General features: G+C 34.7%; 2 protein-coding genes across 2 annotated transcripts in view; one reads left to right on the forward strand and one right to left on the reverse strand.

The window, feature by feature from the left end:
• Positions 1-21,814, reverse strand: part of LOC149898950 (eukaryotic translation initiation factor 4E transporter-like) — a 33,710-nt gene that overhangs the window by 7,993 nt on the left and 3,903 nt on the right. The window contains exons 2-16 of the mRNA XM_090114758.1: positions 20,401-20,572; positions 20,231-20,309; positions 15,607-15,829; positions 13,550-13,817; positions 13,134-13,226; positions 11,663-11,731; positions 11,154-11,256; positions 10,445-10,540; positions 8,801-8,914; positions 8,106-8,214; positions 5,120-5,290; positions 4,667-4,773; positions 4,244-4,408; positions 3,232-3,363; positions 1,102-1,198 (exon numbers count right to left, since the gene is read on the reverse strand). Coding sequence (XP_089970884.1) covers positions 1,102-1,198; positions 3,232-3,363; positions 4,244-4,408; positions 4,667-4,773; positions 5,120-5,290; positions 8,106-8,214; positions 8,801-8,914; positions 10,445-10,540; positions 11,154-11,256; positions 11,663-11,731; positions 13,134-13,226; positions 13,550-13,817; positions 15,607-15,829; positions 20,231-20,309; positions 20,401-20,572 — 1,998 coding nt within the window. The remainder of the gene's footprint in view (positions 1-1,101; positions 1,199-3,231; positions 3,364-4,243; positions 4,409-4,666; positions 4,774-5,119; positions 5,291-8,105; positions 8,215-8,800; positions 8,915-10,444; positions 10,541-11,153; positions 11,257-11,662; positions 11,732-13,133; positions 13,227-13,549; positions 13,818-15,606; positions 15,830-20,230; positions 20,310-20,400; positions 20,573-21,814) is intronic.
• Positions 17,087-18,972, forward strand: LOC149898951 (uncharacterized). The gene is made up of 4 exons (XM_090114757.1): positions 17,087-17,368; positions 17,468-17,753; positions 18,114-18,429; positions 18,879-18,972. The coding sequence occupies exons 1-4, from the start codon at positions 17,184-17,186 to the stop codon at positions 18,926-18,928; spliced, it is 837 nt and encodes a 278-aa protein (XP_089970883.1). The 5' UTR covers positions 17,087-17,183; the 3' UTR covers positions 18,929-18,972.

Below are 21,814 nucleotides of genomic sequence, written 5' to 3' on the forward strand. Positions count from 1 at the left end.
ATTTAATAATGACAACAAAATTATTTATAGATCAAAACACTGTATTTATTATTCACACGCTTTTATTAGCTTCACCTGTATGTTTGTATGCAACCGACTCCTTTCGAAGTTTCGACTCGATTTTGACCCACTTAAAACCGACGGATTTTGTTCAAATTTACAACACTTATCAAGGTCCGATGACAATACAATAATATCATAAATTTATCCTGATAAGGATCGCCAGGATCAGCTTAAAACATATGTTTGTATGTAACCAATTCTCCTTTCGATTCTATTTAGACCCACTATAAACCGACGGATTTAGTTTAAATTTTGTATACTTATAAAAACCCGGTAACAATACAATAATTTCATGAATTTATCTTATTATCCTGTTTAGTTTTTCAAACTATATTTATTTTTCTATCAACTGTAATGAGTGAAAACTAACATTATGACGTCACACGCGCTCGGGTGACGCTTCGGGAGTTGTCGGCGTGTCTTCGGTACTGGATTCAAAGACTAATTTTTATTTTGAAATAACTTTTAAATTATTGCAAAAAAAATAAAAATAAAAACAGTTTTGTTATAAAACTAATATATAATCTTTCCATTTATCACAAAAAAAAAATTAATTCAAATACTCAATTGTAATTCTAATATAATAATAATACACTGTACTCTGTAACATGATATCATTTAAATAACCTAAAAATAATTGTAGCGATGAGCAATTTTTTTCCCAAATCACTACATTGTATTCATAAAACAACGTTGGCTCCCGCAGTCTCCTTATGCTTAGAATTTAAAAACTACGCAACGGAATTTGTTGCAGTTTCTTCAATAATCACATTAGTCTCGGGGAAAGTGTGAGCATATAAAAAAAGACGGGTTGCACTCCGGGAGTGCCGGCAGAAGTGAAAACTTGATTATTAACGTTGAGCATGTTTGATATTTTGGAATGGTATCCGTCTTACGCTTTTTCGATCAGGTTACGTGTCCTGACGCGAGTTTAAGATTTTATACCCATTACAGAAAAAGTACTCAACGCTGCTAAAGAAGTTTTCACTTCAATAAGTTAAATTTCAGGCAATACATAAACATAAAACAAACACATACCGTGTATAATGGCCTGCGCTTCAGGCCGCTGCAACAGATCGCGATCAGCTGCCGATAAAGCGCCGCCTTCCGAATGCGCTGGCGGTTGTTGCTGCCGCTGCAAATTTACACTATTTTAGAAATATAAGCTTTTACATGTTTTTTACGGTTCGTATAGGAGCTACCAACGTTGACAAGAGAGAATTTTAGTATAGTTGGTTCTTTGATATACTGTTTCTCTTCCTATTTCGGTTAGAGTCCGGGCTGTCTGGCTGGTCGCAGTGGTTGCGTTTATTAGTGCGCATCTTATCTGCACAGGAAAATATCCGTAATTTAAAGTCATTTATTAACGCGTAATTTTTAATCTTTTGCATTTAGATAGATCCATGAGACATAAATTTTTTATTGCAAGACGTTTTTTTCGTTGTTAAATAGGTGCCAAACGCAATTGTTTATTTCAAAATCAGCCAGACAGCCCGGACTCTAACCGAAATATCAAGAGAAACAGTATATCAAAACACAAAATATACTAAAATGACTTTTTTAAAGCGTTAATAGCTCCCGTACCAGGTGAAGTTATTTTCAATATTTTTTCCCAGTGCTGCTAAAATTATTCAAGTCATCAAGTGCGTCCAGTAAATGCAGCTAATGTTATCTTCTTTAATCAATTCAATGTATGTATTTATAATGTCCTTGTATTCTGAATGTTTAATTAATTAAGATAATGGTACTGTGCACTCAATTTTGTTATTGTTTTTTTCTGATGAATAAATGATAATGAAATTCAGGACCGTGAAAACATAATATAAATAGATCGGAAGTAAAATAATTCCTTATCTCACTTCCGATCAATTAGTCATATTTCGAATGTTTTTAAGAAAAATTAGATAACGAATATGTGAAAACCGCTCATAGACATATTAAATGGCTATACAAATTGGCCCAAAAACCAACTTATCAACCCAACCATGAATAAATTGTCGTTCTAATTAATAGAAATATTAAGTTACCTGTTTTTAATTTTTTCGTTTTTAAAATTTCGCTTATTATTCCAAATAAATCATCATTAGATTCGTATTTACGGTTGACCTATCGACCATTATCAAATGCTCATATTTCAAGTTAAATAAGTTCGATATTTTTAACGTGATAACGTTTTTAAAATCGTTTTAGAGCTAGCGCGCACCACGACTTTATGCAGCGTGATTATTTTATCGCAGAAATACAACGTATGAGTTACTATGACAATGCGCGCACATGCGAATAAATAATCGCAGCGATTTTAAAATTGTGATTTGTCACATTTTGCTGCGACTGCTCGCGACGCGATTGTCGCGAAAATGAAATGCATAATATGAAATTGTATGGTACCGCGCGCACTGCGATCATAAAATCGCACACTCTGGCCCGGCCGGCACTTCACTTGTGTTTCGTCTGTCCAACAGTAAACATCATAGTGTTATAGGTATTGTTTGGTAAACATAAACTCAGTAATCTGTCAAAAGTTTGAATTTATTTATTTATTTAACACTTTATTGTGCAAGAAACAAAATATACATAAAGGTTACAATAATAAAAAAATAATAAAAAAGCACAAAGGATGACCTTTTGGCGGAATTTTCATTCTATAATAGCCAAAGAATTTTTTGGGATACATGATATCAGAAATATATACCATACATGGAAGTTCATTGTATTTCTGATAAAAGAAACCTTTGACAATTTTATCTGCTGTAAAAGGATGAGTCTAATATTGACGAATTTTCTTTTTTTTCTTCTTATCCTCCGAAGTAGTAAATAAAGACAAGCAACTTGTATGAAATCCATGATGAAAGTGAGTAATGATCACTATTAAATTATCGCTGTGCGCGCACCGTACTCTCTGCGATTTTCTACAGCGCGATTTTGAAATCGTGTCGCAAAAATTAAAATCGTGGTGCGCGCTTGGCCTTAGTCGGGTGACATGTTCTGAAACTTGTGTCACACCAAAACCTCACGAGCGCGATCGCAGGTATAACGAGAGAGAGACGGACCGATCTCCCGTCTCATCTCGAGCGCTGCCACCAATAAGACGTTATCACGTTAACATCTCGATCGTAAACCTACTTTACAAACAACCAATTTTTTATAACAATAAAACAAAAGTTATACCTGTTGAACCTGTAGGAGCTTGTATAGGAGCTCCTGTGGGATGTGCGGCTGTTGCTGGTGTTGCTGCTGTTGCTGCTGCTGTTGTTGCTGCACCTTCTGCTGCTGCTGCTGTTCCATGCTCTTGTTCAACATCTGTGAAATGTTAATGTAATAAAGTAACGTTTTTTTATGTGCAATTCGTAACAATCTGTAATTTTATAGGAAATAACGGCAGAAAAAAAGCAAATAAATGCAATTTGATTTTTTTTTTTTTGAAATAAAATAAAGTAGGTATGTATTTCATAAATCAATGGTATGGTAATCCCGGCGATTATATACAGGGATAAAAGTACAATTTATTTGTTACTGGCTTAGTTTATTATACTTGCATTATAGTACAATTTTTGTTGATTAAATATTTCTAATTATGTTTTAATATTTAGTTAGACTTTTCTAAATTGCTGCTAGTTGCTTCTTGTGGTGGTGCTTTTCATGTTGATGCTGTTAGTGTGAGTGATGTTGATGGAAGTGTTGTTTACAGTCTTGTTGCTGTCGTTGACGTTTATGTTGGTGACAGTGTTGTTGCCGTCATCGACATTTATATGTCGGTGTTGTTAGTGACGGTGTTGTTTTTGTTGGTGTTGGTATGCTGCTGTTGCGGCGCCTGCTGCTGATGTTGTTTGTTGGAGAAAGTGTTGTTGGTGATGTTTTTATTTTCATTTCAATTCAGCTTATATCTACTTATTTACATTAATACCTGTTATCTATGTATATGTTATTTATTTAATACTTTCATTTACAGGTCTTAAACTAATTTGTGATTGGAATACTCCTAATAAGCAAATAAAATGCTTACAGGAGTGATAGTAAGTGTTGTTAGTGACGGCGTTGTTTTTGTTATGTGTTGGTATGCTGCTGTTGCGGCGCCTGCTGCTCATGTTGGTTGTTGGAGACAGTTTTGTTTGCGTCGATGTTATTGGTTACGTTGTTGGTATTGTTGTTGCTGATGTTGCTGGTGTTGGTGGTGCTGTACCTGCAGCAAGCTCATCGGCGGCTGCGCGGGCTGCGGCAGCGGGTTGTGCTGCGGGTGCGGCGCCTGCTGCTGGTGCTGCTGGTGTTGCTGCTGCTGATGGTGTTGCTGATGGTGCTGGCGGGCGTTCTCCGCCGGTACTGCATGCCCTCCTGACACTTGAGCAAGCTGTAAGGGACATTTTGTAAATTGAGGAATGGAAAATGGTAAATTTTCGGAGAAAAACTTATTAGATTACATTTAATTCAGGTGACAGACAAACTGTACAGACCCATAGAATAATGCTTCTCCCGCTGTCTCTATCTTTACTTTATTTAAACAAGATTCCTACAGTCTCTTAAAAAAATTTGGGACTTTGCAAAGACGTATAAAAATATTCTAAATCTTGTTCTAATATAAAATATTTTTTGCTAAATATATACTCACGAGTCGTTTAAACGCCGACAAATCGGATCTGTCCGCTGCGGGCGGCGGTCGAAGTCTCGCCTCAAGCTCCTCCAGGCTGTGGATCTTACCCACGCTAGGATTCACCTCTGAAACCACAATTAAATATATATATTAAAATAGTTTAAAGATTTAGTTGTAAGTGATATAGGATCTGATTTTCTTGTACTCGATATATCATCATGGAAATTAAATGTGTATGAATATGAATAATATTATAAAGCAGAAGAGTTTGTATAAATGAATTTGAATTTGAATCATCATGGTAAGACCAACAGGAGAGGAGCAATGCGGGTATAATCATGGTGCACAGCTAGTCAAACATATGACTTGAAGGTTCTGCATCGATTTTGCTAAATTTTTGATATGATACACTACCTGCTTATATTATAACCGTAATATATAAATATGTAACTATGTAGTACAGTAACTAACCAGGTCTATTGTCCGGGTGCGCGTTGGCCCTCCGCAGCAGGTCCAGCAGGGAGGGTGGGGCCTGCTGGAACTGCTCCCCGAAGCCCAAGGGTGCACTGAGCCCGTTGCCCCCCAGGCCCATGCCCATGCCCATACTTGGTGGGGGCTCTAGCTGCGTGGAGTTGTCTAAGTCTGTGGGCAGATTTTTAAAACTATTGAGAATGTATTTTATGATATCTTGTAGGAACTATAGTCCTTTTCACCTATGATGATTCCTGTGACACTTCATCGTGTTCCGAATTACGAATTTTATGTTTAAAAAGTCAAAATAATTTTAGTGCATAATATTTTTATTTTATGGCGGCATTATTACCAAAAATATAAAAATGAAACATCTTAAGCTTATAAATCAAAAACAGTATTGTTTAGTTTAATATAATGAAAAATAAAATAAAATAACACAAAAATATAATACCTACGCAATTCGTGTACATGAAATGGATCGTTGAAAAATCATATATTAGTCCATTGAATGAGTCCCTCCAAGGGGGGTCTAGAGTGCGTGAGTTAGTAACGTAAGATGTTTCTTCGGAAACATGTCAAGAGTCCCTAGGTAATAAACATACTAAAACCCCGGGCCACTAGGAGGAGCCCCGGAGTGGGGAGAGGGGGGAAATGGGTCCATTTTTTCATTTTTCGCTTAAATCTCAAAAACGGTACATGTTAGAGAAAAACTTTCAAGGAAAAATTGAAAGGCCATAAAATTATCTACAAGTTGTACCTGAACCATTTTTTCCTATATCCTACCGTTTCTGAGTTATACGCAGTAAAACATGATTTTGGCTCAAACAATTTCAACATCAATCGATCAAAAAATATTTCTTTCTTCCAAAAAACTCAAATGTGCAACTTGTGACCAGTACTGATAGATTGCTCTTAATTAGTTCTATAATTGGTAAAATAAACACATTCCTCCATGGAAGCTTTTAGGAGGAATCGATTGTCAAAATATTATATTAGGGCAGTTTGAGTTACTGAACTTGATCTTTTTATTTTTTTCTTCCAAAAAACTCAAAAGTGCAACTTGTGACCGGTACAGATAGATTGCTCATAATTAGGTCTATCATTGATAAAAATACCAGATTCCACCATGGAGGCGTTTACGGGGAATTGAATTTTATTAGTGTAGTTAGTTAAAAAGTTCATGTATCGTAACTACCCTAATAAAATTCAATACCTCCTAAAGGCCTCCATGGTGGAATCTGGTTTTTTTTATCAATGATAAACCTAATTATGAGCAATCTATCGGTACCGGTCACAAGTTGCACTTTTGAGTTTTTTTGGAAGAAAAAAAATAAAAAGTTCAAGTATTGTATCTACCCTAATAAAATTCAATTCCCCGTAAACGCCTCCATGGTGGAATCTAGTATTTTTATCAATGATAGACCTAATTATGAGCAATCTATCTGTACCGGTCACAAGTTGCACTTTTGAGTTTTTTGGAAGAAAAAAATAAAAAGATCAAGTTCAGTAACTCAAACTACCATAATATAATATTTTGACAATCGATTCCTCCTAAAGGCTTCCATGGAGGAATGTGTTTATTTTACCAATTATAGACCTAATTAAGAGCAATCTATCAGTACCGGTCACAAGTTGCACTTTTGAGTTTTTTGGAAGAAAGAAATATTTTTTGATCGATTGATGTTGAAATTGTTTGAGCCAAAATCATGTTTTACTGCGTATAACTCAGAAACGGTAGGATATACGAAAAAATGATTCAGGTACAACTTGTAGATAATTTTATGGCCTTTCAACTTTTCCTTGAAAGTTTTTCTCTAACATGTACCGTTTTTGAGATTTGGGCGAAAAATGAAAAAATGGACCCATTTTCCCCCTCCCCCCACTCCGGGGCTCCTCCTAGTGGCCCGGGGTTTTAGTATGTTTATTACCTAGGGACTCTTGACATGTTTCCGAAGAAACATCTTACGTTACTAACTCACGCACTCTAGAACTTTTTATTCAATGGACTATATGTAATCGGCGCCCATCTTGTGATCGTTTGTCAATCGAGTCAATCGTCTGTACGAGTGCGTCAGCCTTGTATACAAGTTGCATTTTTATATTGATACTAATTACGTGGTATTCTGTTATTGTTACTAATTTTTATTGTTGACTTTTTGTTGCTGTTGTTTGCTAAGTTTCCTTAGTTAATTGGGTTTCCTTAATAATTTTGGTACTTTATTCAAATCGATTTAATTTCCATATAGAATATTATCGATTATCGGAAACAATTGATACGATTTCAGTAACCGACATCTCTACACGTGTCAAAAATCGATGTGTCACAGAAATCATCTTAGGTGGAAAGGACTATAAGAGGTAAGTACTAAGTTATGTTGGATAAATTCAATTTAGGGCCGATTTTTCAATCGTTGGTTAAAATTTATCCGTCCAATAAAGTATTACACGAACATTTTAAAATGTCACCTGCATACTGTCAAATACGGACAAATATAATATATTTTTGAAATGGTAGGTTAATACGTTATTCGATGAATAAGTTTTAACCAAGGATTGAAAAATCAGCCCTTAGATGTATAAAAATTGACAATAGATTGCATAAGTATCATATGCATTGCTTAAAGCCAACGATATTTTTAATACCTCCTAGCCATTTTGATCTTTATTATTTGTTGCTGTATGCACCAAATTAAACTTTATTAAAATTAATCATATTCAAAAAAATAATCAGACAAATTCCACAATTCCACAGCCCTTTATCCAATCATTATATCTTAATGTATATAAATCTCGTGTCACAATGTTTGTCCTCAATGGACTCCTAAACCACTTAACCGATTATAATAAAATTCGCACACCATGTGCAGTTTGATCCAACTTGAGAGATAGGATAGTTTAAACATGTAGGTACCACGGGTGAAGCCGGGGCGGACCGCCAGTCATTTGTATAAAAATTAAATCAAAATAATAATAAAGCACATACCATCAACCATATTGTGCATGAGCCGCTCATAATGCTTGGCATCACCGGTGGGGCTGTCTCTGCGGAACCAGCGGCTGAAGCGACTCTCCTCCGTCTCACTACTACCGTTCTATTGATAAAAAATTAATTATTATTACAGGATTATTACATTGTGCCAGAGCCTCATATCTAAAATTGTACAACAAAACGTCAAATAAAGATTTATTTTATTTTTATTGTAGAACATTTCATAGAAAATTCATTTGAAAGGGAACAATAGAAATGGACTTTCCTACGGGCTTTGATGTATGTAAATTTGCTTTTTAACATTATCAAAAGTTACAAAATTAGCTGTTTGCCCCGATTTCACACAAGTTTACCCATGATATTTATTATTATATTATTTAATAATGAATTTTTAATTATGAATTTATTGTAACACGCTTTAAATAACTGTAAGCTGTATTTCATTGTAGTAGTAATTGTACACATTTTGTTGGGTTGCGATCTGCTCCCGAAATTGATATGTCGCCTATGGGCCCGGCAAGATCGTGACCTGTTATGTGTATTTAATTTTAAATAAATAAATAAATGATAAAAATAAATTCCTATATTACTAGGTAAAGATTTCAAGCTTTGTAACAGTAAATAATTTTTAAAATCGATAACGAATTTTCTTTCTCTTTATAATATTAGTGTACATGCAGATAACTCACAGTAAGCACGTCAGGTATGGAGTCAAACTTGAGAAACTCATCGAGGTTGAACTCCGGCTGCTCGTTGTTGGACACCGGCTCCTCCGGCTTCGACTCCACGCCGGAGTCCTTGTCCTGTTACAAACGTTAATAATAATTGCACTAATTATTATGATCACTTCAAATCATTGAGATATACATATGGAGACGACACCGCCTACATCACTTATGTTCCGCTCAACATAAGCCATATAGCATAGCCATAAGCCATAGGCTTATCTGCACGCTCATTTTTTATTCGTTTTAAAGTGAAACGCATCAAATATGCCTTCGTGTGTGTTACGATATTGCACAAATAATACAAATAATACGGAAAAGTGACTAACATAACTTTTCATCGGTATGTACCTAACTAGATAATAATTTTTAAAACTTAGTTAGAGCAAAAAATGGCGCACAGATTTTGTTCGTGGTTTCAAATAGATCATTTTGTAAGTAATGTATTTTAATAACATTTTAATCATAGTATTATATCATTGTGACTGACAGCAAACATGTTTTTGTACCTCATAACAAGCTTATCAAAGAACATTTACGTAGCTTGTTGTTATTTGTATTTTTCCATTGTAAATTTGACATACGAATTTGAACCTAAATTTTTGGTGTAAATAAATAAATCTATAGTCGAACCAATTTAATAGGCAACATTTGACGTCTATCAATTTTATCTTCGAAGAGAGGTAACCTGCTTAAAAACATCGATTAAACGATACGGACTTGAAACATTTGTCAATCGAACTTGAAACACGAGTCAATTTTAAAATTCTTCAGGCGAATCCCTGTCCCAGTAATATATTTTCTTTCGTAAATTTAAGAAGCAAAATAAGACAAGTATCTTCATAATTGAAAAACACAACGCATTTATTAATTAATGATGATTTTTATTCACAAGTAATCAATGCATTTCATTCTAGATGTCAGATTTCAATTTTTCGAGTAACGTCTCTGGTATTTAAAAAGAAAAAATTTAAAAAGGTTTATTGACACAAAATTGTAGCGACGTCAGTTCTTTAAATCAGAAATTGTTTATTACGTTTAGAATGGTCTGATGAATCAGTAAAATCAAATCTTAAAATTACTTGTATCGGTCATTATTATTATAAATATGTAATCGTAATTGAAAAAAGTTAAGCAAATGTGCAGTTCTAACAAAACGAAATAATATATTATTCTATGTCGTCGTTACTAGGTTACGTTGTTGAATTTTGTTGAACTGTCAAATGTAGGCAACATTAAAATGGCTCTACTATAGTAAACTAGCGGTCCACCCCGGCTTCGCCCGTGGTACCTACATGTTTAAACTATCCTATCTCTCAAGTTGGATCGAACTACACATGGTGTGCGAATTTTATTATAATCGGTTAAGTGGTTTAGGAGTCCATTGAGGACAAACATTGTGACACGAGATTTATATATATTACTAGCGGTCCGCCCCGGCTTCGCCCGTGGTACATATGAAAAATAGATGTTGGCCGATTCTCAGCCTTACCCGATATGCACAGAAAATTTCATGAGAATCGGTCCACCCGTTTCGGAGGAGTATGCAGACTAACATTGTGACACGAGAATTTTATATATAAGATTAAGATGAACACGTATACTAACACTGGTAGTGTTTGCGGTGTCGTTTTGTATCGGCGACGACGAATCCTTGCGCCACTTGTCCACGGGCGAGTGAGAGCCGTTGTTGTTGTTCCATTTCTATACGTATGTAAAACAATATATAAATTATTATTTGGTTAAGATATTCTATGTGTATAGACATAAATACTTAATTATTTAGAAGATATAATGTGTAAAAAAGGGAAATAAGTCCAGAATTCAGACATTTATAAAATGAATATATTGCGACGCGAAAGAAATACAAACAAGCACGCTTTCGCATTTGTTACATTTCTATGAATATAAAAAATGATTCAGAATATGCATTTAAATTTTACGGACTAAACTGATAATTAATTCGCAGAAAAATAAAGAATACTGGAAGCAAAAACAGTAATAATTCTCAAAATCGGTTACCAAATGATTAAATTTATCACAGAAACCGGTACGAGGCTGAGAGATCTGCCGAGTTCAACCTTAGGTTGTTAGGGCGTTAATATTTAATATTTTGGCTCTTCCTTCTTCTAAGGAAGCTAGATTTATTTATAAAATTGTTAATTTAGATATTAAGCGTAGATAGTTGTTTTTTTGCAATGCCAATGAGGGTGGCATGATCATGTCTGATCAAACCCTCGTTAATAAAATAAAGTTAAAAAAAAAATCAAACAAACAAACAAAACTGTAAATAATTTAAAAATATCATCTCAATCACCTCGCTATCCTTATTACTACCACTGCTGCTCTTGCTCTTGATGGGTTCGTCGAATCCGCGCAACTCTATCGTCTCCAATTGAGATGTCGGCCCTCCGCTAAACCTGTACATTTTCAATAAGCATAATTATAATATTATAAATTATTTTATGTATGATAAACTTCTTTATAACTTTATTTTTTTAAAAATAATTTACTATATGCAACTTGACAGAAATACGTCGTGGTAGGGATAAGAACAAGATGGCGCGTAACGGAAAAATGTTACACTAAATTTTTTTCCAACCCCGATAAAGAAGTTTCACTTCAATAGTTCTTTTGAATGAATCTACTCATCTTGAATTAGGTCCATAAAAATTTAATCTATTTTTTTTAAAGTGAGTAAAACTTAGAATAATAGTCGAATAATTAGTGAGAATGGATTAAAAATTATATTCTATGAAAATTTAGCTACAAATAATAATTAAAAAAAATGAGACACTTTAATCTATCAAAATAATAAAATCTCACCATTCTGGTTCATCTTCCTTCTCAAAGCGTCGTTGAGAATAGCGACCACCTGACCTGCGGTTGTCCTGTCTGTAACACAACATTTCATAAATTATTATTAGTCAGTTCTTTAAAGAAACGAATCTTCAATGGCGGCGCTTATCATTCCCTCTCGCTCACACACGGCCGTACGGTATGCAAAAAAAAATAGGGTAAAGTAAAATGTATTTACTTTTCCCTGTTATAATTTTTGGAAGAAGTGTACAAATACAACCCTCGAATTTAAGGTTTTTGTGGGGGGGAGGGGGGGTGGTGGGAATCCCTCCTCCAAAGGGGGGGGTGAGGAGTCACTTAGTTTCTGAGATATTGGAGTTTAAAGTTTTGAGAATTGCCTTGAAATTGCAAAAAAAAAATATGGACAAGAAATAATATGAACTTTTCTTCCTTCCATTCCCACTTGTATAGTCCCAGCAGTGGGTACTTATGGGCTGATGATGATGATGAATCTCAAACAAAGAAATAAAGAAATATTTAAAGAAATGTATTGCTCAAAATTATAATTTTCAAATTTGACTACCTGAATTTGACTACCTGTCGACCCCTATGCGAAACCCGATCATAAATTTAGAATGACAATTATGTATTTGCTATAGTAAATAATATTTTCTTTAATAATATATTCTTTGGGGAAAGTTGTTCAGTTTATGGGCTAATTACGAGACTACGAGTATTAATGGGGATTTTGTTGCGTTCTGTATATGTCATTTGATAGTTCATATAAATACACAAATATCATAACAAAACAGTTTGTCAACAAACAAATTAAAATAATTAACAAAATAATAAATTAAATAATTATCAATTTACGTTATTTTTATTTTCTTTTTTGCTGATCCTACCATCTGTCAAAGTCAGCTTTGGCCGCCATTGAAGATTCGTTTCTTTATTGAACTAGCTAATACAGCATTGTATCAAAAGATATCTATTTCTGGCTTCTATTTATAATATTTAAAAGTTATTTTAAGAATTTTAAGTTATTAGTTTAGTCTTTGTATAGAATTTCATCCAAATTGGTTAATATTGTCAGAGATAGTTTTCCTTTACAATTATTTAGCTGTATGAAGGTTCTCTTGAAACTATTAAAGTTAGATTAAAAATTTAAGCTCATACACAGTTTTAATATTTCCTTAATTCAATGATATATAAAATTTTTATTTATTTCCTCTTTTCGATACATAAGACAACAAAATTGCCGTTTAAGGGTGCTTTTCCACAAATAATGTTCGATCCGATGTGTAGCAAGGAATGTCTTTATAAATAACCAATAGTATCCCTGCAAACGCTAAACGCTTATAACTTCAAACTAAATGAAGCGATATGATTGGTTATTTACAATTATATTCCTCGCTACACATCCTCGGACATTATTCGTGGAAAAGCACCCTAAATAAATACTTTTTTACGCAGTAAATAATTAAATATGCCAACTTACCGGTCCCTATGTTTCTCGTTGTTGAATCGATCGTCCCTCTCCCTCTTGATGTCAGAGGTGTAGGAGTCTCTGGTAAACGAACGTCGCTCGAACCTGACGAATAAATAATTCAATTCAATATAAGCGTAAAAAATCCAGTTGATCTTTTTTACATAGAAAAAAAAAACATTCTGTAGTAATGTCTAGTGTTAAATATGCATTGACACTTCTTTGACAATTTGTCTTTTGTAATTTAATCTGTTTACATAAAGCTCGTTTTTTTATATAAGTAGTCTTTTCATGAATAGAACATACTTTGTAGTCTTTCTATATTATATTCTTCTATATTCATAAACAAAACATATTTTGCGGTCTTTGTGCATATTACTATTCTATATTTACATGACTTATGTTATTGCAATAAATACACCACCCACCTATTATCCCCGTTAGACCGCCGCTCATCCCGCTCCCGCTCTCTCTCCCTCTCCCGCTCCCGCTCTCTCTCCCTCTCCCGTTCCCTCTCTCTCTCCCGCTCGCGGTCACGGTCACGCTCGCGGTCACGGTCGCGGTCACGGTCACGTTCGCGGTCACGTAGAGCACCCGGGGGTCGGTAGATCTCCGTCGGACGGTATTCAGGCTCCTCCCACCCGGCGGTTGGAACGTCACGGACCATGATCCGGCCGGAGCCGATTCGGCGGCCGGCTAGAATTAATTAATAAATTAATTAATGTGTCAATTATATGAAACTTAAATAAATAAATCGTATATTTGCAAGTAAACATGGTATACATAGGTGTTAAGATACATTATTACAGCATGTTTAGCCGTCATTCAACGGCATGCAAATTACTAAAATACATTATACATTTTATATGTCACATTTTTCTTAATTTTATTTTATTAAAATCAATTCATTTGTTATTAATTCACATTATTATAATTAATATTTCACAATTCACAACTTTTGAAACCAAATTCAAACATAGACAAAAACCTTCAGAGATGTGTGCATTGTGTTATGACTTATGACTTATGGTACTATGTAAAGTCATAAAAATTCGTAGCAAGCTTGAAAAGCAAGCAAGTTATGGTCTTATTTTTTTAAAAAGTTATATAATTGTAAAAAAAAATTAAATGTATTTAAATTACAACGCAACCCTGAATTTTGGTATTGATTAAAATTTCGATTAAATTAATAAATAATAACAATGTAATATTATGACTTTTTAGTAAAATGTAGGCAATAGCATACAACGTCGTATCAATGTCTTGAGATACGCGTCACCTATTACTGCCGTTATTATAGGCCTTTATAATTATATTTACAGACAAACAATGGTTTTTATTGAAAGAAAAACCATATTTCAAAGGCCATAAAAAAGTATATTGAGTAAGCGAAAAAAGTTATTTTTTAAACAGATCAACTGCGGATCACGCCTAGTGGTAAGCGTTTGGGCTGTTTAATAATATTACTCATGGTTATAATACTGACTGGCAAGTGTTTCGTTCACCTGCCGTTTAGGAGAATGGCTGGCTTTAGACTGCTTACATTTTCTCTGTTCACTTACATTTTTCTCCATTCTCTCTCCGGTCAAACAATACATTCACCCTGTTATCTCTATGTCAAATTTGTTGCTGGTCGTTTGGCCGGTTCTAGAGTTTCTCTATAACATCAATAGAGCGCTCTACGGCATTTACACTTACCCCGCAGCGCGGACACGGAGCTGACGAGAGAGCTGGTTTTCGCTGACGCAACTAACTTTTGACGTGACAACGTCTTATAATTCGATAGAGCTGGCTGCACGCACGAAAAAACATGACTCATGCGGCGTTACCTCGCTCTGAGGCGTTCCATGTAAGGCTTGAAGTGCAAGCGAGAGCGCGGAACGAGCGACAAAGAAGCACAATCGGACGTTGTTACGTTCAACTATCGTCGGTAAACCGACTTTAGAAAGAAAAGAAAGCATCATCCCTGCTTCCCCTTTTTTTCAACGGACATCCAGGCGCACTGCAGGCTACCATCCTTACTTGGTGGAAATGCCGACTGCTCGCACTTCTCGCTTTGCGTCGTCATTCTTAGTGCGAACCGCCAAGGAGTGGAACTCCCTGCCAGCTGCAGCATCTGTCTTTCCAGAGAACTACAATATGGGTTCCTTCAAGAGGCGAATAAATAGGCATTTTCTAGGTAGACATGATTTAACCACCATACACCGCGTCACCGCTTTCCATCAGGTGGGACTGTGGTCAAATGTCTACCTATCCTAATGTAAAAAAAAAAGACAGGTTGCACTCCGGGAGTGCCGGCAGAAGTGAAAACTTGATTATTAACGTTGAGCATGTTTGATATCCATCCGTCTTACGCTTTTTCGATCAGGTCACGTGTCCTGACGCGAGTTTAAGATTTTATACTTATTACAGAAAAAGTGCTCAACGCCGCTAAAGAAGTTTTCACTTCAAAAAAAAAAAAAAAAAAAACACTCCGCACACTCACCCTGCTCAGTCTTCTGCACGGGCTGCGCGGCGGCACCAGACAGCGGCGACTCGGGCCGGGTCCGCGCGAGCTGCGGCGGCTGCGCGAGCGTTGCGGCCGGCGCGCCGCAGCCGCTGACGAACGAGCGGCGCTGCGGGGACAGCACGATGCCGCCGCTCGTCTCGCTCTCCTTGCGCACGCGCTCGCGCGGGTCCGCCGAGCGCCGCTCGCGCCCGTATACGCCCTAACGAACAAAGACAAACATTAAGCGATTTGTAATTTGTTGTCTAATAGTCGACACATGTTATTGCAATAATAAATAGATAAAAATGTGTGCGTGTACTAGTGTACACACGTAATAAGTGAAACTTTTTTTATGACATTATTTTTCAAAAAATAATTTACTATATGCAACTTTACAGAAATACGTCGAATCACGCGTGGTAGGGATAAGAAAAAGATAGCGCGTAACGGAAAAATGTCACGCGTAACGAAAAAATGTTACACTAAATTTTTTTCCAACCCCGATAAAGAAGTTTCACTTCAACAATTAGTCTTTAAGGTCTTAAGTTAAATAAGCATGGTACCCATATTATTGTTATATGTGTTTGTGTTGCAAATTAAATAATATTAGAAAACGGTCTTATCGAAAACCTACTTATCCATAAAATTGGGTGAAATGCTGTAAATTTACGCATTTACATTTGTATGAAACAAATTACAATAAAAATAATTATATATAGTATAACATCCTTAATATAAAATATTTAAATAGAACACTACCTCTCTGAGGTGTGCAATAATTATAGACACTAAAATACAAGAATGATTCGTAAGGATTTTGTACTATAACAAAATTAAAAAACTTTACTTTTAGTAAATAAATAAATTATTTATTTCTATTTCAATTTTTGCACACCCAGATAGCGGGTAGAATGTATTAGTGCTATAATATTGTAATATTATCATCATCATCATCAAAATATTTAAATAATAGATACAAAGATAATATAAAAATAATTCATAAGGATTCTGCTCGAAATCAAAAATAATAAACTTTAAATTGCCTAGCGCTAATCGTATTGAAAGACTTATGCCCGTTTTCACCAACATCCCCTATACTACCACATAAGTATGGGACCCTTTACTTAAAAGGTCCCCTAAACTAGCCCCTATATAAAATTGCGTTTCACCATCATTTCTATCCCCTAACTAGGGGTTACATAACTATGTGACGTTTTTTTTTCGATGTTAGTGATTGTTTCACTTGTAGACTTATCGATACTTTTAAATAATATCGTTTTTCATAAAATTCTCTGAAGTTTTTACACAAATAGATGTAGTTTATGATAAATAATGTTTTCATAGCAATAATAAATATAATTTCATTCATTTTTTTAATTAATTTAATATTTTCTAGCATTTTTACTCTGTATATGCATAACGAAACATGCATTTAATCTGTGGTAACTTGTATTTGACAGTTGGTTGACATTTATGTTTGTTTTAATCTCATTTTAATCGCCTCTTAGCTTCCGTGTTATTTTTAAATTTCACAAATAATTTAGTTGCGTTCGACAATCGATTATCATAATAAAATGGCTGAAAAAAGGAAGCGTAGTCAAAATTTTACAGTGGACGAAAAAGATAAGTTGGTGAAATTGGTGTGTATTTTTAAAAACATCATTTTAAATAAAAGAACAGATGGTACAACCAACCAAGCTAAGAACGAGGCTTGGATAAACCTCTGTTCTCAATATAATGCAACGGGAAATATGTACAGGTTAGTTAAATAAACACAAACATGCCATATTTTATCATTTAATGATAACTACCACATGGTCAACAGCTATACATGTTATATATCTACATTTTATCGTAGGAGTAAAGATGCTCTCATGAGAGTCTGGGAGAAAATGAAAAGCGAAGCAAAAACGTACAACTCGAGAAACAGGAGTTGTGCAACTGGAACCGGTGGAGGACCCTCAACTATAAAAACAGACCCAATATTAGAACAAGTCTGCGAATTAATGGGTCGAGGTTGCAGTGGTATTGCTGATGTTCTAGACTCAGATTCAGTTATCCCAATTTCATCCATCAATGTTATTGATCCAGAAATGACCAGTGAAGAATCGCAGGGTATAATTTTAGACGCTGAACTGGTTACGGTAAGTACTGCCAGATATATAATTTTTATTCAATCAACAATTTAATTATAGGCAATATTAATACTGTATTAAGTTAATAAAGTGTAAAAGGATTTTTCTATCTTTTCTTTTCTTCTTAAATTACTTTTTCACTTAATACTCAAGCCGATCAGATCTTGACAAACAAGATGACTCTTTTGTATATAGAAAGAGGACGGGCTACTTATGTTAATTATATAAAAAAGCTACATGTGAGTAAAAGAAAAAACGTTTATTGGTACACACCAAAGTGCACACAGTAATACAGAAAATAAATAGTATAAAAGAAAAGTATAAAATTTAAAACTAAACAATTTTTAAAGTACATTAATTTGTTTCCAGAACATGGGTATAAATGAAGTTAAGGGAGACGAACACAATGTAGTGAACACACCATCATGTTCTAATATATTAGGAACTCCTCTTTGGAAAAGGCGTAGACCAATTCTCAAAGAAAATCACCATCCCCAGACGGAAGTTGTGTCTACCCTGTGTACAGGATTCAGGGGGATAAATGAAAAAAAAATTGAAATTGAAGATTTAAAAAAGAAATTGCTGGAAGAAGAAATAGAATTTAAAAGAACCTTACACAGTTTACAAATAGAGTCAGCAAGAAAAGATTTAGAAATAAAAATAGAAGTTCTTAACCAAATAAAGGGTATGCTATTATTAATTTATTTCACGTAACAGGTTTTCAAAATAATTTGTAATTTGTAGTCTTCTGTATCCATATGTGTTCTGAGATGTGATGTTGGTAATGTTTCCTATTTGCCCATTTGTAATGAGTTCCTCTATATTAGGAACATTATTTTCATTCACCGGCTCACGTTCTTTTCTTAAAATACATATATTGTGTAAAACACAACACGCAATAATAACATTTATTGCATTTTTTAATTCCAGTCTTATACCAACAGCTAACACAGGAAAACGTCGTTTTAAGACTCCATATTGTCTTTCTACCACATTCCTGGTTTTTATGTGAGCCTCGTTGTATTTCTGCTGACCTCTTGTCGTAGGATTTAAATAAGGAGTCAACAAATGGTTCTGAAAAGAAAAAAATATCTGCTGTTTTATAAGTTCATAATATTATAATTTACTTTACAGGTGGAAACTTCAATCTGAAGAATTTATTTGGTGTGCCAAAGAATGACTAAATAGAGAAATTGTATTTTTTTAAATAAATTGATTATCTATGACACATGGATTGTATTTATTTCTATATATATTTTCCTTTTATAAATACTTGTACTTGCTTAACTATTTTACCTTCAACGGGTATCCACTGTCACCCAGTAAATAGCTGTCAGTAAAGTCTCCTCTTTCAAATTTTCTATATGTATGACTATTTTGATAAATAGCCGAGTCATGTGTTGAACCTGGCCAACGTGCCACAACATCCCTTATTAATAAATTAGCTGATGCTATTGTCTGAACATTTATGGACATGTATCCCTTCCTGTTCCTGAATAACTCTGCATCATCGCCACCTTAAAAAAAAAATACAAAACGACATTATTTTGTGTAAAATACTGACTTGTTAACGTAATAAAGTTTAGTCTTGAAGTTTCACCTGGTGATTGAATTTTCACATGTGTACAATCGATGCAGCCAAGAACATTAGGGAATCTTGAAATATTATAAAATTCCATCTTAACGTTTTCTTGCTCCTCACTTGTATTAGGGAAGTTGACAAACTCTGGTCGTAGAGTTACAATCGCTGCAGATACTCGCTTTATTATCCGACTGCAAGTAGCCACACTGATACCACCCATGTCTGCCACAGCTAACAAGTGACTCCCCGTAGCATAAAACCTCAATGTCATTAATAATTGATTTATTGGAGATATAGAATTATTTCTGAAATAAAAGCAAATGAAATAGTTAAGGACAGCATTTGTAACTACACAATTTTAAAAGAAAATATAATCGTAGCGTAACTAGAAACAAAAAAAAAAATACCACGCGCACTATTATAGCATGTGCATAAATACAAACCTATTTATAAAAGCTTGTAATTAGTAGATTGTACTCACCTATTATCAGGAAATTCTAAGGCGTGTTCAATCTTTTCCAATAAATACAACACTGATGATTTACTTAACCTATATCTCCGAAAAAAATCAGTTTCATCAAAACTTTCGAAGTAATTTGGTCGTTTTCGGTATATTTTTGGTCTACGATGGTTATTTACGTCGAATATAGTCGAAACCGTGTCTAAATTTTCTAAAAACTCATATAAATCACTATCCATCTTTGTTTCTTAAAGGATCACTTACTTATGTGCCGGTTTATGGGCCAAAATGTCGGCCTCCTAAAGTTAGGGGACTTTTTAACGTTTAGTTGACCCCTAATGGCTGGTGAAACAGAAACCATCTTTTAACGGTCCCCTAAGCATGTTTAGGGGATCCCATAAACTTAGGGGATGTTGGTGAAAACGGGCATTAGTCACACAATACCTTATGATTCTCATTGGGAGCATCGCCCTTTGCCCCCTTGTCTTCTTCATGCGGCGAATCAGATCGTTTTTTCAGTACTCTGTAAACAAAAGAGACATATTTCAAAAATTGCCGAATAAAGAAACACAATACATATATCTAGAGAAGTTAACACATAAAATATAGCTTACAGCGCGATAACATCGTTGCCGGCGAACGCGTTCTCGAGCCCCTGCTTGACGAGCGGCGAGTTGCGCAGGCGCATCAGCTCATCGCGCGTGTACGTCAGCGGGCGGCGCGCCGGGCCCACCGCCAGCACGGCCGGGTCGCCGCCGCCGCCCGACGTACCGCTCTCGTCGTGATCTGCAAGACACGCTGGTATAACGTACACGGTACAGAGACATTCATTTGTGGTGGACATTACAGGGTAACGTACACGATACTGGTATGTGGATATAGTACACGGTACTGAATACTGATATAAAGATGTGGCAGACGTTACGTGATGCACGTTAGATAGATAGATATGGTGGACGTTCCAGGGTAACATACACGACATTATACACGATACTGGGATATTCATATTATGTTGTGGACATAACAGCGTAATGTATACGGTATTGTTAGATGGATGGATGTTTATTGTCGTGTTTCAGAAGAAAGAAGGCTGGATAATATTTTAGCATTTAATATTGTACAGTTAAATTATAATTTGCAATTCCTTCGAAAAATTGAACATTAGTAAATTACATAAAGAATGATAACTATTGTAATCACACAGGAAATATGATTATCCAACGGTATTTATAATTTTGGGGCTACGTACATACGTACACACATGTATTGTGTATAGTACTTTTATACGTCACCCTAAAATTATACACTTAACAGTATAATTTTCAGTGCCATACCCAAAGTTAGTATGTAATTATTTTACTTAGGTTTCAAAGCTAATGTGCTAACCAACTGTGCCAAAAAGGACAAAATATGGCTTCCCATATAAGGGGAAAGTAGTTAATTCATTATTAATTAGTGAATATGTAATTATAAAGTATAATCAATAATCAATCAACGTATTAAAATTACTCTGTTTAAAAAGTACCTTATTGTTGTTAAAAAATATTAAAATCTATTCAAATTCAAGCTTCGTGGAGGTCGGCATATAAGTCCGATAGATTCTTATAACTTAATTTAAACTTATTACGTTAAGTACATACACGACGGTAGCTATTAATAGACTTTTAATAGTTACTATAAACGCTAAGTAGAAACTTTTGTTCAACATTTTAAATCATGAAATGCAGTAAAATAAACCTCGTTTACAAGATATTGCTGATGCCATTTGGCAATACCAATAAATAAATCACAGACTAAACAATAAATATGTTATTTTGAATTCTTTACAACATCGAATTTGTAAGTCATCCATTGCAAATTTATGCGCAATCATTGGCGAAAGTATGCTAATTTAAACAGTATATCACTGAAAAATGTACACAAGATACCGTGCCAATTATTTCAGATCCAAAACATTGTAAGATTCAAGAATTTAGCTTTCTAATTTCAAGGTCAACCGTTAAATCTCGAAAAACCGTTAGGAAACTG

This window comes from Colias eurytheme, chromosome 21, assembly GCF_061535395.1.
Source record: "Colias eurytheme isolate Ceu_HAF_F1 chromosome 21, ilColEury1 Martin Lab GWU primary, whole genome shotgun sequence".
Classification (NCBI taxonomy): domain Eukaryota; kingdom Metazoa; phylum Arthropoda; class Insecta; order Lepidoptera; family Pieridae; genus Colias; species Colias eurytheme.

What these genes read in the sequence shown, in the direction of transcription:
- LOC149898951 (XM_090114757.1), top strand. Translation starts at nt 17,184, where the DNA reads ATGGCTGAAAAAAGGAAGCGTAGTCAAAATTTTACAGTGGACGAAAAA. An exon ending in GCAACGGGAAATATGTACAG is followed by an intron (nt 17,369 to 17,467) that starts GTTAGTTAAATA and finishes ATTTTATCGTAG; the next exon opens with GAGTAAAGATGCTCTCATGA. An exon ending in AGTTCTTAACCAAATAAAGG is followed by an intron (nt 18,430 to 18,878) that starts GTATGCTATTAT and finishes TTTACTTTACAG; the next exon opens with GTGGAAACTTCAATCTGAAG.